The 13,465-nt window shown below is 43.1% G+C and overlaps 1 protein-coding gene across 2 annotated transcripts; it reads right to left on the bottom strand.

Moving 5' to 3' along the window:
* Positions 1-2,129: 2,129 nt before the first annotated feature.
* SLC2A11 (solute carrier family 2 member 11) lies at positions 2,130-12,155 on the bottom strand. 2 transcript variants are annotated; one of them, XM_085075921.1, is made up of 12 exons: positions 12,044-12,155; positions 10,164-10,262; positions 9,453-9,613; positions 8,461-8,585; positions 7,634-7,763; positions 7,315-7,463; positions 6,403-6,590; positions 5,988-6,098; positions 5,431-5,532; positions 5,225-5,300; positions 4,233-4,360; positions 2,135-3,607 (listed from the first exon to the last, which is right to left on the bottom strand). In XM_085075921.1, the coding sequence occupies exons 1-12, from the start codon at positions 12,062-12,064 to the stop codon at positions 3,407-3,409; spliced, it is 1,491 nt and encodes a 496-aa protein (XP_084932047.1). In that variant the 5' UTR covers positions 12,065-12,155; the 3' UTR covers positions 2,135-3,406. The 2 variants fall into 2 exon arrangements, with proteins under 2 accessions (XP_084932048.1, XP_084932047.1); XM_085075922.1 differs by lacking the exon at positions 4,233-4,360 and having other exon boundaries at positions 2,130-3,607.
* Between the last annotated feature and the right edge of the window lie 1,310 nt (positions 12,156-13,465).

Raw genomic sequence — 13,465 nt, 5'->3', positions numbered from 1 at the left:
CATGCACCTCAACTCCTCCCACTCCCACTGCTCCCCATTACCAACTGTCCTAGGGATCTTCTAGCCAGCAATGAGGGTGTGATGCTGCACCTCTTTGCCTAGAACAGCTCATATTCAAACAATGACTGCCAAACATTTATGAGCTGATTTCTAATCAGGGGAATGTCATTGCTTAAAGAGGCATAAAATCTCTCCATACCAACTTGCATGCAAAGGTAGTCATCTCTGCTTGCAGTCTAGGTATTTCCTGATGCTTTCTTTCATTACTTTGGAAAAAACTCTGCTCTATATAGAGAAAGAGGAGCCTGAGACAATATTTTAACACATAATTTTGTTCTTTTTCAGCGTTTACACTCCCTTTGGTTTGTCATGAAGTTCTTGCTATTCTTGCTTGTCGTTATTGTGTTGGTTACTGATGAAGCTGTGCATGGTTTTGGCGAGCTGTGTGTTGCTGCCATGTCTCTGGGCATGCTCTGGCAGCAGCTGTGTACAGTAAGAGCTGCAGGAGATGAGTAAAGGACCCTGACAGAAGTCGAAGTCCAAGAACTGGTGCAAACTAGAGTGAACTGGCTTGGACTCCCCAAGTCATAGGCTGGGTAATGAGTTATCACATTTCAAGGAAAAGTTCCTGACTGCTACCCTGAGCCTCAATTCAGCAAAGCCTTTTGAAACCTGACTTGGTCAAGCCTGACCATGCCTGTGCATCCAACTCTTGAATTATCAGCTGACTGCCCAATTAACTCTTTAAGAGTAATGGTCATTGGCTGAAAGTTCAAGTCTGTGTCTCTAATATATGACCGATGCTAAGAAAGTTGAACATCACTTTTAAATCCTGACTGTAAAACCTTTACTTTTATCGATAATTCTCAAAGGGCCTCTTTATCTAGCAATGTCCAAGATGGTTCTGTTTAAAGGCTTTTACAAGTTATTCAAAGAGCTTAGAGGGGAATTCCTTCTCCTAGTGAGTGGCTATCCTTGGTGGTCCCACAGGCTAGGATGCTGTGTGTCTTTGGAAGGATGCCAACTGCAGCTGGGTTGGAAGTGAGAGCTGGCTTGTGCAGAGGAGCAGTGTTTGAGAATAGCAGCAACCTATAGTAACCAGTTTTCACTGGTGTTGATGGTTATTAATCAATCCAACTGCAAACAATTATTTGATTTGCAAACAGTAATATGAACTCTGAGTCTCTGAGGATCATTTTTCAAAATGGGGTTTTGCCTAACACTTCACACAATAAGAAAATGTGAACAAGTGTCATAGATTTTTCAGTTGAAGGTATTTTAATTCAGTATCAATTAACCAACTTGTTAAATGCTTCAATTAAAATTTAACAATTTAAACCAACTGAAATGTAACCACTGTTTGTGTTTGCTTAATCAGTTTATAGACTCCTGATTTGAGGCCACAATCAGAAAAAAATGCTGGAATTTGGAATTAGTGTACTCCCAAGACTGGCTCTAAAAGTCAGGAAGTCAAGTAAATGTGTACCATTTCTGAACAAGCATGTTTCATACTGGCAGTTGCAGATGGCTTCTGTCCTTCCAGGGCTCTGGGAAAAGGCACAGTGCTGACTCATGGCAGTAGCCACAGAACTGGCCAAGGTGGGGACCTCTGGACATTGGAGGACTTTTCTCTTGTCTGACCTGTATGTTCCAGCAGGGTGTGCCAGGCCTCTCCCTCTGCCCAGGCAGTCTCTTCAGTCCATCCCTGCTTCCTGCCCTGCATGCCCTCTACTGACTTGCTTCACTTCTTCACTCTTCTCTGCTTCACTCCTGTCTCTTGTCCTTTCTCTGGTCCTCACCAAAGGAATAACAGAATATTTTGCTACCATCATGATGGTAGTGGCACGTTTTGCTTTGACTTTGTGTTTTACTCTTTCCATCTGCCCCTCACTGCTCTCTCCAAACTATACAAATTAAAAGTATCTCTTCAGTTCCAAATTCTGTGGAGTCCTTCTCTTGATTGTCTTATCTCAAAATCCTGCATATTTCAAAATCTCAGTGTTTTCCAAGAGCAGAGATAGCTGCTCTTGCCCATGTCTACATATTAATGACTTCTAAAATAGCAGCAACCACAAAGGAACAAAAGTTTGTTTTTATTTTTTGAAATTATAAACTTTAGGTAGTGAAAGAGAGTTCTTGCACAGACTCCTCTTCTGAGAAAGAGATCTGCTGCTCCACTCATGCCCAGCATGACAGTAATACACTCCAGAAATACACTTTTTATTCAAAAAATGCTGTATTTTTCTTTAAAACGTAGTTTAAAAATACACTGAAAGAAATTTTACCTAGTTATTTTGAAAATGTATGCATTCTTTGTTGCAAACATGAGCAGTGCTGTGACTTTCATACAGGCAAAGTCAAAAGAAAAGAGGTGGCTTGATTATGACTTGGAGAAGAAACTGGAAGAAACGTAACCAGTTGGGCCAATGCCTCTGAAAGGCCATATTAAATGAGGAGTGTTGCCCTGTTCTGTATCAGGTTAACTAAAAAGAATCAATGTCACATCTGGGTCTTTGCCAATGTGCTCTATGGAGACAACAAGGACATGCTGCAGAGAATGAATTAAGAGAATGTGGTGTGATCTAAAGATTCATATCCAAAACAAGCTTCTGCCATACAAGCTCCTCACCACACTTTACTTTAGCAGAGCATAGGTGCAAAACCCTACAAGATGCACCATCAGTGTCTGTGGGAGCAGTGCAAACTGGACTGGGGAATTACTTGTGCTTTGCAACATAGGATTGGAAGACAACAAACAAACCATGAAGAAAACCAGTCCAGAATAAATAGTCTGCAAAACAATGCCCAAAAGTCTGTTGTATAATAAGCCACTTAGCAAGTACTAGAAGCTTTCTTTCTAATCCATCTGTCACATGTTTTTATAGCTGAAAATAATTAACTGCTCACTATTGCTCAACAAGTAAGGATCTATTTGAAATCACTTAATAACCGAAACAACGAAGCACCAAGACAAGGTACTGAAAATTTTACCTAGTGTCTGAAGACAGAATTTAATTGCATTAATTTCTGTGTTAGAAAGCCCAGATTCAGGGGCAAGGAAAGAAGGACTTCTGAGATGGAAGTTACTGTTTGGAGAAATTCTGAAGAAATTTTCTAAAGCATTACGTGCTGTTGTATGATGATGAGAGGATAAGGCATCATTCTATCACTTTCTGATATGGATTCTAAAATATGCATCTGTTACTCAGTACTAAAAACTGAGAACAGATTATTAAATTTTTGCTTGGATTTATCAGCTCAAGTGTATATTTTCAAAGTGAACTTAAGAACCTAAGAGTAATATATTGTCCCTAACTGCACTTCTCTCCTTGTGTCTCTGTAAGAGAACGTAGCCACCACTGAATTCACTGCAGAATTCCCCCAGATACCATCTTCATTTCTTCTGCTACAACGCAGTGGTTTTGATCTCATCAGGGCCTTTATAAAATCCCACATGGGTCTTAGTTTTGAAGTTCCGTTTCCTGAACTCCTCTGAGATTTCCAGGAAGGACTTTCCCTTTGTCTCAGGAAGGAAAAACCAAACGTAGAGGGCAGTGCAGACACAGACCACAAGGAATGGGATGTAGCAGAAATGTGCTAGACTTTTCTGAGGAGGAGGAAAAAATAAGACAGTGTTGGTGACATTCTGTACAATGACAAAGAGGCTACTAATCCCTCTTCCTGCAGGGACTGAGGTCACCCAGGGAGCATTTCTGTGCACTTTGGTGAGGGCCTCCCATGCCTGGATGCAACAGCTCTCCAGCACAGACTGGGAGATTTGACATAGCAAGAACAGTACTTTGAAATCTTTTTTCTGTCTTTCTCTCTATATATAATTGCATAGAATGGGAGCCCTCAGTAGGAAATAAGACAGGAATGTATATTGGGGAGTTCTGCTCCCTTTTGCTTCTGGAATCATCTTAGGGAATGGTGCCAGGGTGCGGCGAAAGGAAATTACATCCCATCTTTACTTCCAGCCATTCTCAACTGAGGACAGAGGAGGAATATCGACCATCCATGCCCCAAATGAATCCACTGCCAACCTCAAACCAGAAATCACCATAGGGAATATGGAGAAAGTTTGGTTTAGAGGAGTTCTGGCCACTTTCCTCATAAAGTTACTTTTCATAGAAGTGCTATATTGCTGCTTGCAAAATTCTCTTTTCCTGGTCACAATCAGAGCCTCTCTCTTGTGCAAAACACTAAAAAGCTGCTTTGTCTGGGGAACGCACCACAATGAATGGAAAGGCTGTTCCAACCAGAAATAAGTTGAACCAGAGCAGGGAGCCACAGATCATGTAGGCAGCTGGTCGGGACATTTGATCAAAAACCTCGGTGGGCAGAACTCCTGTTACACCAGCTGGAAAAAAAATGGCAAGAAAGTTAATAATATTGTTGACATTACATTAAAAACAAGATAACACATCTTAACAAGAAAACCCAACATGAAGAGTAAGAGGTGAATTTTGAGGTTAGATATTGACTGGCTAATTATTCAAACTTTCTCATGTTAGAATGAACTGCCAAGAAAGGTTTTGTAATCCACATTATTCTTACCAGGACCCAAGGGTGAGAAAGGCTTATAACTAATTCAACCCCATGGCACTGTAGGGACTGGGACAAGAAATTATTGCCAACTTGTGTGGCATGTGACACTGGCAGCTTGGTTCTATTCTTACCTGCCTTCTTTCAAACTCATGTGGGCAAACAGAGACTCATATCCACTCACTCACCATGCAAACATTACCTACCCCCCAGATTCTGCCAAGAAAAGGCACATTAGTAGGCTAACAAACAGAAATTGTGGAAATTGTGCTTCCAGGTATCGCCAAGAAAATGATCAGATGGCATAGCCAAAAATTCCTAGGATTAAAGTGAAGCATTAGAAATGCTGGCTTACAGCCCTAATGGACTAGGCAGCAAATCAAAACCTTGTCATCTATTTAAGCCAAGAATTACCCCCAGGTGTCTTAGCCTAATAGCCAAGATGACTGTGATGGGGAACGACACAGAGAGAAAAGGGCAGCCTGGCCCTGCACAACACTAACTCACCAGGGGCATCCAAGCCCCTGTGAAACAGCCAAACACTGCTGGCAGGAATTGCCTCGTTCCTTTGAGTGTGCTGTAGCTAAAGAGGGTCTGAGAGTTTCTATAAGCCACCTGCACACATCTCCAAGCCCCTGCAATACCCAAAAGTTTCACTGAAAACACTGAGGGAACTGACCTGGTCCGATTCCAAAGCTCAGGATATAGGCGAAAATGCAGGCCATGCTGAGATAAGGCATCCAGCTAATCTGAGTCTACAGCCACAGAGACCAACGGAAAACCAGTGAGGGCACTTACAATGATTTGCCACCACTGAACACCCCAGTCATATAAAAGGCAAAGCCCAACTCCATTCCACTTAAATAATTAAGTAAAGTTTGTTACCTGCTGGCTCAGAGCGACCATGAAGACAATGGCCCATCCTGCCATGAAGATATAGCCCCCCAGCAGCAGCGGCCTCCGACCAGCGTAGTCTATAATCATGTTCTGCACAAAGTAACACAGGGAAATAAAGCAAGATATTTAACCTGTGGTTATATTTCTTGCCTCATTTCTCTTCACATTTCACTACTCCATGCCTGGTTTGTTCTACAATAACTTTCAGGATGTTGTCTGCTTCATAGCAAAAAAAAGTCAAAAGAAAGCTCTGATGGTAGGAGTCATGCAAGAAGTGTGTTCAGGGGAGATGAGAATGTCCCAGCTGCACCTAAACTCTGCCACTATCTATATGGATACAAAGCATGAGAATTACACTTCTTAGAGATTTCACAAAGTGATGGCAATGCAATGTCTGACCAAATACTTCTGCACTATCCTATCTGGCTGTTGTGCTTAAAGGCCTTCCTTGGCATGAAAAGCAATGTAAAACCTAAACTTGTAACAAACAGCCTCCTCACTGCCAACAGAGGCTGCATGTCACCAGAGTGCATTGAGAATCTCACACAAGTCACAGATGTGATCAGTTCACAGCTTCCTGTGCCGATTACAACATAGGGGATTTTGTCCTCAGGAATTCCAGCCTCTTGGAATACATAAGCTGCATAAAAATACATCTGTGGAGAGAAGAAAGGAGAAAGCAGCAAGGGAAGACATCTGAAAATACATGCCATTGTTTTTCCTGAAGGACCACACAGAATGACTAATGCGCTGTCATACAGGTTATTGTGACAGCATCCTTCTGAATCTTCCCATAACGCACAGGTGTATTTTGGGAACCAAATATCTGACACTTGAAGATCTCCACAGGCAGAGAGACACTATTTGTTCCTCTCCTGCTGACAGAATGTTGAGCCCAAGAGCTCCCACCCCTGTCCCATGATGCAGCACTGCCACTGGCTCCAGTGCCAGGCTGCTTACCGAGTCATTCCCACAGAGCTGCATGGCACTGCTCAGCACCACGATGCTCACCAGCTGCCACCTCAAAGCTGGATTTTGGAAGAGCTCCCATGGATTCTTCGCTCTCTGACCTTTAACAGCAGCCTGTTCTGACAGCATCTCTTCCAGCTCTGCACTCAGGTCACTGGTGCCTCTGAGCTTCTGCAGTGCTGCAAGGACAAGGGAACCTCTTACTCCTGGGCTTTCCCTTCAGTTTGCTGCTCTGCAGGGCGAAGGATCGAGCAGCAGGGGATGGCTGCGGAAAGCTGCAGGACAGAACCTGTGATCATGCCATGATCTTCACAGAGTTGGTCAGCTGTGGTGCAGCCACTTGAAAGATTTGGGGGAAAGGGAGTGCAAATCCCTCACCATTGTTTGACAACTGAGTATTTCCCACCAGTGCCATTTCAGCAGCCACTTTGGACTCAGATCTCAAGTGACTCCCCTGGGAAATGCAGGCAATTAAGATGTTCTTGGTACACAGCACATATTTCCCAGAAAATAATTCCAGCCACTCTGCATATGAGGATTTGTATGCTACAAATCTAAGCAAATCCTTTAATATAATTTGGCTTCAGATTTGATCCTGAGCTCTTCAACCAGCATTTATTTCACTTCATAGTTACAAAACATATTTGCCATTGTGAACACAAGTCTTACCTTTTGACCCTATTACTGTAGCAAAAAAGTCTATTGTAGGAAGATGCCTTTAACTACCTCAATAGATCAAATATATATAAGATTATAGAATTTTCTTTAGTTTGGAAGGAGGAAGTGATCATATTTACAACTTGATATGAAACTTCCTACATCTAAAATTTGTGACACCATTCCAAAAATGTTGGGGCCCAAGTCTCACATGTTCCATGAGGAGCTTAGTCACCCTAAACTCACCTGAGATGCAGGATTTTTTATCTCCACAGTCAATCAAGAGGTATCTGGGACTTTCAGGGAACCAAGGCAGAGCTGTGAGCTGGATCAGGGCGGGAATCACATTGCTTGCTAAAAGAAATGGCCAGTTCTCCTCCCCTCCTAGGAGCTCCCTAGAGAAAAACAAACAAATAAACAAACATAATTTACACAGTATTTTTACAACCTGGCAAGCATTCTTTCTAAGGCCAGCAGAGGAAGGAAGGAAGGAAGGAAGGAAGGAAGGAAGGAAGGAAGGAAGGAAGGAATTGATTTAATAAGTGGGCTTTTTGCTTTATATTACCTGAGTCCAACAACCTGCCCCAGCACCAGCCCCAGGGCTGTGAATGATGCAGAGGTCAGGGCCACAGCCCCTCTGAGCTTCTTTGGGGCACTCTCTGCCAGATACATGGGCTGAATGTTCATGCTCACACCTGGGCAAGGCAGACAAATGCTGACCTCAGCTTGTGAGCAGAGGAGACAAGGAAAAATGCAGGCAGCCACCTCTAAAGGATGCCAGCTACACTCTTCTGTTGCAGGCCATGTGATAGCTAATCTATCAGTGCTTGTTATTTACCCAAACCTTCAATTTCACTCCTATCCCATGTATAAGCCACTAACACACATTTCCATATTCATCAGTAGCAGTGGATAATGAAGCTGAAACCTGTCAGGGCCTCAGTCCTATGGTCTTTTCAGCACCAAATCCAAGGTTATATGCAATTTCCCCCTCTACTTTTCTCTTTTGGGGGGAATATAATATTTTAAGTCCCTTCTATTGATCATTATTTCTTGGGATGAACTTCTACAAAAGCTTTTGTGTTGGTGCTCATGCTGGTGAGTGACTGACATTCTTACAAGCAGATGGGGATCCATTTTCAGCTCAAATTTTTCCCATGCACAGAGATGCTCATGTGCAGTACATAAAGCCTCTGCCTGTGTATGCTTTAAAAGAACGCCCTTAGAAGCAAAGTATAAAATCTGTATGTACAACTTCTTAATTCACTTATGTGTTTCTGGTCAGCCTAAAGGATTAATTGCTTTAATATCTTGGATCAATTCCTGTTTAAATTTCTTCTAATTGTTATCTGTTATCAGGTTCATCCTTCTATATCTCTCATGTTGCCATACCTGCATTCACGCCAGCAAAAAATCTGCTGAGCATAATCATTTCAAAGGATTTGGCCATTCGGCTGAATCCTGACAAGGTTGCAGCTATGATCACAAAGATGTTGTTCAGCAGCAGGGACATCTTCCTTCCAAGAGAAAAGACAGTTGTGAGCACATGGTGTCAGGTTCAGTTATCAGATAAAACACTTCATGTGGCAGATGCCACCTGCCAACCCTGGAAGCTCCAGGTGGGCTGCTCAGCCCCACCACAGACCATCCTGCTTAATCCAAGCCCTGCATGAGGTGTCCCTGTGCCACAGGGTGTCCCTGCAGTGCTGGCTTTAGTCTCTCTTAGGGCACCACCAAGTTCTGACCCAGATTCAGGGCTCTTGTGCTCACACGCAGTTTCCATTTGAATGAAGAGGAATATCCCTTAGTAAGCCACGTGCATTTTGGTCTGAAAATGCTAATTTGTTGAAACAGGCATTTTTAATGTAATAGTGTAATCATTGTGAAATTTTGTCAGAAAGTTTTCATGTGTCCCAGGAGAAATTTCTGCTGAAAACCAGGGAGAAAGAAGAGAGCTCTATTGACCCATACTATTAATAATGCCAGTAATTCTCTCTAGTGTCCACTCACTGCCTTACCAGTCAGTCTTTGTTTCTCTTATTTATGATGGTATATGAGTTTATTCCAAAGCAGTACAGAGTGAAATCTCTAAAATTGGAATATGATTCCAATTTTGATATTATATGATTCTCTAAAGTTGGAATATGATGAGAAGATAATGTGGGGGGAAAAATGTTCCTTGTTGAGTTTTGAGATATGAAATACTGGCTTGTCAGGTGGTTTCTCCCCTCCAACCCAGAGTGTCTGTAGCAGACTGATCTGTGATAGAAAATACATTTTCATTATTTTTTGCTACAGTGGGTATTGTCCTGTAGGGCTCCTAATTCCTCTTGGTCTAAAGGAAGCTGCAAACCTTAAATTAAACTCCAAGAAGTGCTTCTTACCTTCCCAACATGATGGCCATGGGGCCAGCAACCACAGCCCCAGTGAGGCCTCCCAGAGGGTAGGCAGAGACAGTGAAGGACCACAGCAGCAGGATCATGTTGCTCTCCAGGGGAACACCTGTGCGCTCCAGCCAGGTTGTGTTCATGAATGTCTGGATGTACTGAGAAAGAAGGACAGTGCTGCATAACCACAATAGAGAAGTGAAGGACACTGAGAAAGGCTCCCTTATTAATATATTCATTCATTCTGGGCTTATGCCTCCAATCTCCTCCAGTTCTTAGATATGTTTTTAGCAAAGAGTTTAGGGTGTAAAACTGTTGCCGTTGAAAAGTTGCAGTCAGTTTATATCTCTATGTAGCTATTTTGGATAATTTAAAAATTAATTTCATGAGTCTCTCACTTTGAATCTAAGGGCAAAAATCCATTTCAAAGGATGCTAGCTGGAAAATTTTAGAATTAGATTTTGCTAAAGCAGTTGAAAAAAAGCTTTTGAATAAATTTTTGTGACACTGGGTCCTGCTTCAGGATGGCTTTTGACAACAAAGTCCTGTACTCCAGATGTGAATTATACAGAGGGAACAACACATTCCTGCTTTCTGTCCCTCAGCAGCAGCAGCCTGCAGATTTTCAGTGGCACACCACTGTTCACAGCCCAATGGAGCCACCAAGGAAGGGTCTGTCTTGGGGGCACTCAGAGCAGCAGTACTTACTGAGGCTGGAGCATTGATGATGGAGATGTTGTAGCCATATTGGAAAGTGCCTCCAATCCCAGCAGCACATATTGTCAGGATCAGGATCTTGTTCTGAAGCTGAAGAAGAGGGACAGAAAATGGATGGCTTCCTTGCACAGACTAAAATGACTCAATAGACATTCAGACTTTGAGCTAGGGGATTTTCTCATGGTCAGGTAGAACCAGTGCTTTCATGATTCATTGGCATGCTATTACTTCTATCTTTTCATGATAATAACACATATTTCAGAATAAAATAGAGGGCCTTTCCTAGGATACTGCACGTGTTGTACAGAGCAGACAATACCTCTCAGATGAACTTTCTCATTGCACAGTTATTTCTACATGTTCTTGTGTTTAGTAGTCCATAATTGAGTATTCAGTATTGTGATATAGGTGAGATATATTTCAGACAGTGTGTCCTATGCCATATTCAGGTCTCCTTGAGGATGTTTCTTCATGACCATTGCCACTTGCTTATATTGCAAACTGACACCACTGCTGTGCCTTGGGAAGCACAGGCAGGGGAATGGGTTGCCTCGTGCAGCATCACAGGATCGGCTATAAAAGTGAGATCTCTTGACTTTTTGAGGGGTGCAGAACAAGGTGTCCTGGCTGGCCCAGTGTGGCAGCTGACAGCTCACTGGCAGGCTGACAAGGAAAAACATACGCTTTTCTACTGTTTTGTGCCTGTGCGTTTGGTTTCTCCATTTGTAGGTGAAATGACAGACAAGATGTGCCCTGAGGGTGTCCTGGGACTGGGAGCTCTGTCCCATGTCTCAAAACCACTCTGAGCATGCTGGGGGCCCTGGTCTTTAGCCTAACACCTCCTGCACAGTGCTCTGGGTGTCCCAAAGCCCGGATGGCCTTTGCCAGCCCCCTGCTTAAAAACCCCTGCCCCTGGGAAAGCTCTAGTGTAACATGAAGAGCCCATGCTCAGGCTTGGCTGTTTGCCACTCAGCGCAGGGCACCTCAGGTCAGGTTGTGTTTTGCTACATGAATATGACCCCAGTGACCCTGAGAACTTAAATGACCCAAAGCTGGGGAGCTTTTTCTGCTTTACCTGCTCGTTTTCTTCTTACAGAGCAGTCCACCAAAGAAAAGGAAAGTTTGGTCTAGTCTCACAATAACTCTGAAACCACAAATTCAAATGATCTTGGATTTTTTCCTTTCCTCAAAGTGTTTTCTTCTAAATAACTTCCATACCAGCCTGAGACAGGATGTTCTCCCAGGACAGAAATAAAGCCAGACTATTCCAGCCCTGCAGCAAGAAGAGGCTGAGCTCTCTCCTGTCCCAAATAACAGCAGATACATTTTGCCTGCACTTTCCATGGCCACTCCACTTCCCTGTCTTCTTACTGAGACCTGAGCTAAGGATTGGGTACCTGATATCCCTGGTCTTACTAAGTATTCCAGTTCTCCAGGTGAGAGAAATTTCCTCTCCCTACAATAGCACATTTCTTTTTTGTTTACAATGCCTGCTCATTTCCCTGCTTTCATTACAGAGTACATCCACTATCAAGTCCTGTACCACAGAGCTCTTTTGTGGCCATGAGCTAAAGCAAAATGGTTTGTTTCTTCCTTCAGGAGCCAGCAAACAGTTCTGTGCTCAGAGCTGAGCTGTATTTACAGAGTGGCCTTCCCAAGCCTTCCTTAACACCCGGCTTCTGCACTGTGTTCCCAGCCACCGTGGTGGTGTGCACCTGCCAGGAGAGCCATTAGTCTGTCAACTTTATCCCAAGGACTGTGATGAGTCAGGAAAACAATTCTATGCAAACCTGACAGTACTTACACAGCCTCATGAAAATTAAAATAAAGTTAAAAATCTGTCAACAATAATAGTAAAATAGATGTTTTACCAGTCTCTGCAGCTTGTTCATCCTCTTTCGTAGGTTTTCCTCTGTCTGCCAAAGCCTCTGTTACTCTCACAGTGCTCTAAAGGATTATTTAAATCTCCAGCATAGGAATGTGTATTTAGTCACCCATTACGTTAGGATAAGACACTTGATTTGGCAGGTGTTTTGCCAGCTGATTTACATTCTCAAAACAGAGCTGCATGTTCATTAGCAAGACAGTTCAATTAATTTTGTTGAAAGGACAGTTCGGGGAAATAATTCTCCTAGATCCAGATCTGTCTAAACCCTCTTGAAGGCCATTGTGGTTTATAACATAAATTCCCTCTTAGACCATCTGGCACAGTTACCAGTATCACTTTCTGCTTAAGTGTGATCAAAGCAGAAGTGAACTGCATTTTTTTTTTCTGATTGTATTTGTCCTGGAACACAATCCAGGATCTGAAAGTCAAGCCAGACTATTTCCCTTGGTCCCATCAGTGACAGGAATGACTGAAGCCCAAACCTTGCAAATCCCTGGTTATCCAAGGCTTTTTCATGTACTCTGTCTATGTCCTGGTGACAGACAGGCAATCCAGCTGTTGCAGGAAAGGCTGTGCATGGATGCACAGAAGGCTGTCGTCCTGTTCCCTCTCCACAGCCTGGCATAGAGCAAACAGCCACACTTACAGCACTAGATCTTGTCAGGTACAGAAGACAGCAGTGACAGCCTTGCTTCTTTCTATAAAATACAAAGGCACTCTCTGGCAGTGGGAAATGGGGAATCCTTATGAAACCTAGAGATTGAGATGGAGGCATATTGCACTGCCAGCAGTAACATTAAAGCTGCTGCTTCACAAAATATCTGGCCTTCAGGAGTAATCACAGTATTTTAACATCCTTTCATCCTGCAGAGTGAAATCTATGAGGGCCCTGAAAGATTTCAGAGTATTTGAAATAAGTGAAATGTTTTAAAATGCATCTTTTTCCCAACTGAGGTTTTACTGCACTTGAACAGAAATATAAACCTGTTCCACATCACAGAGGTATTTTCTGGTGAATGTGTAGATAGGGATGTGGTGCTGCATCAGCTGCAGCCACTAAGTGGCAGGAGAAGTACAAAATTTGCTGTGTTAGGCTCTGAATCCAGTGTGCCAGCACTTTGCTGCCTATAGCATGTGGCAGGGGTTAGATGAATACTTCCAGCAGTTTCCCAAACAATAACTTGTAAACTGAGAAACAGATGTAACTGAACAAGTCAACAGGCACTGATGGATAGTTTAGGCAGCATACACCAAGAACAGTAATTCATTCAAAAAGGAAAGCTCTTCTTCATGCTGTCTGCTCTGAGGTTGGGACAGTTGCCAGAGGTGAGTGAAGTCCTGCAGGTAGGCAGTGAGATGCTGGGGACTGCAGCACAGGCTCTTCGCAAGTCTCCCTATTCCAGTA

Source organism: Lichenostomus cassidix, chromosome 15 (genome assembly GCF_008360975.1).
Source record: "Lichenostomus cassidix isolate B80296 chromosome 15, HeHo_3.0, whole genome shotgun sequence".
In the NCBI taxonomy this organism is placed as follows: Eukaryota; Metazoa; Chordata; class Aves; order Passeriformes; family Meliphagidae; genus Lichenostomus; species Lichenostomus cassidix.
This window is presented reverse-complemented; position numbering and strand designations above follow the sequence as displayed.

Coding starts and splice junctions, on each gene's coding strand:
- SLC2A11 (XM_085075921.1), bottom strand. CDS start 12,064: ATGAACAAGCTGCAGAGACTG. Junction 7,764..8,460: donor TTTTGCTGGCGTGAATGCAG/GTATGGCAACAT, acceptor TGCCTTGCCCAG/GTGTGAGCATGAACATTCAG. Junction 6,591..7,314: donor TAAAAAATCCTGCATCTCAG/GTGAGTTTAGGG, acceptor TTGTCCTTGCAG/CACTGCAGAAGCTCAGAGGC.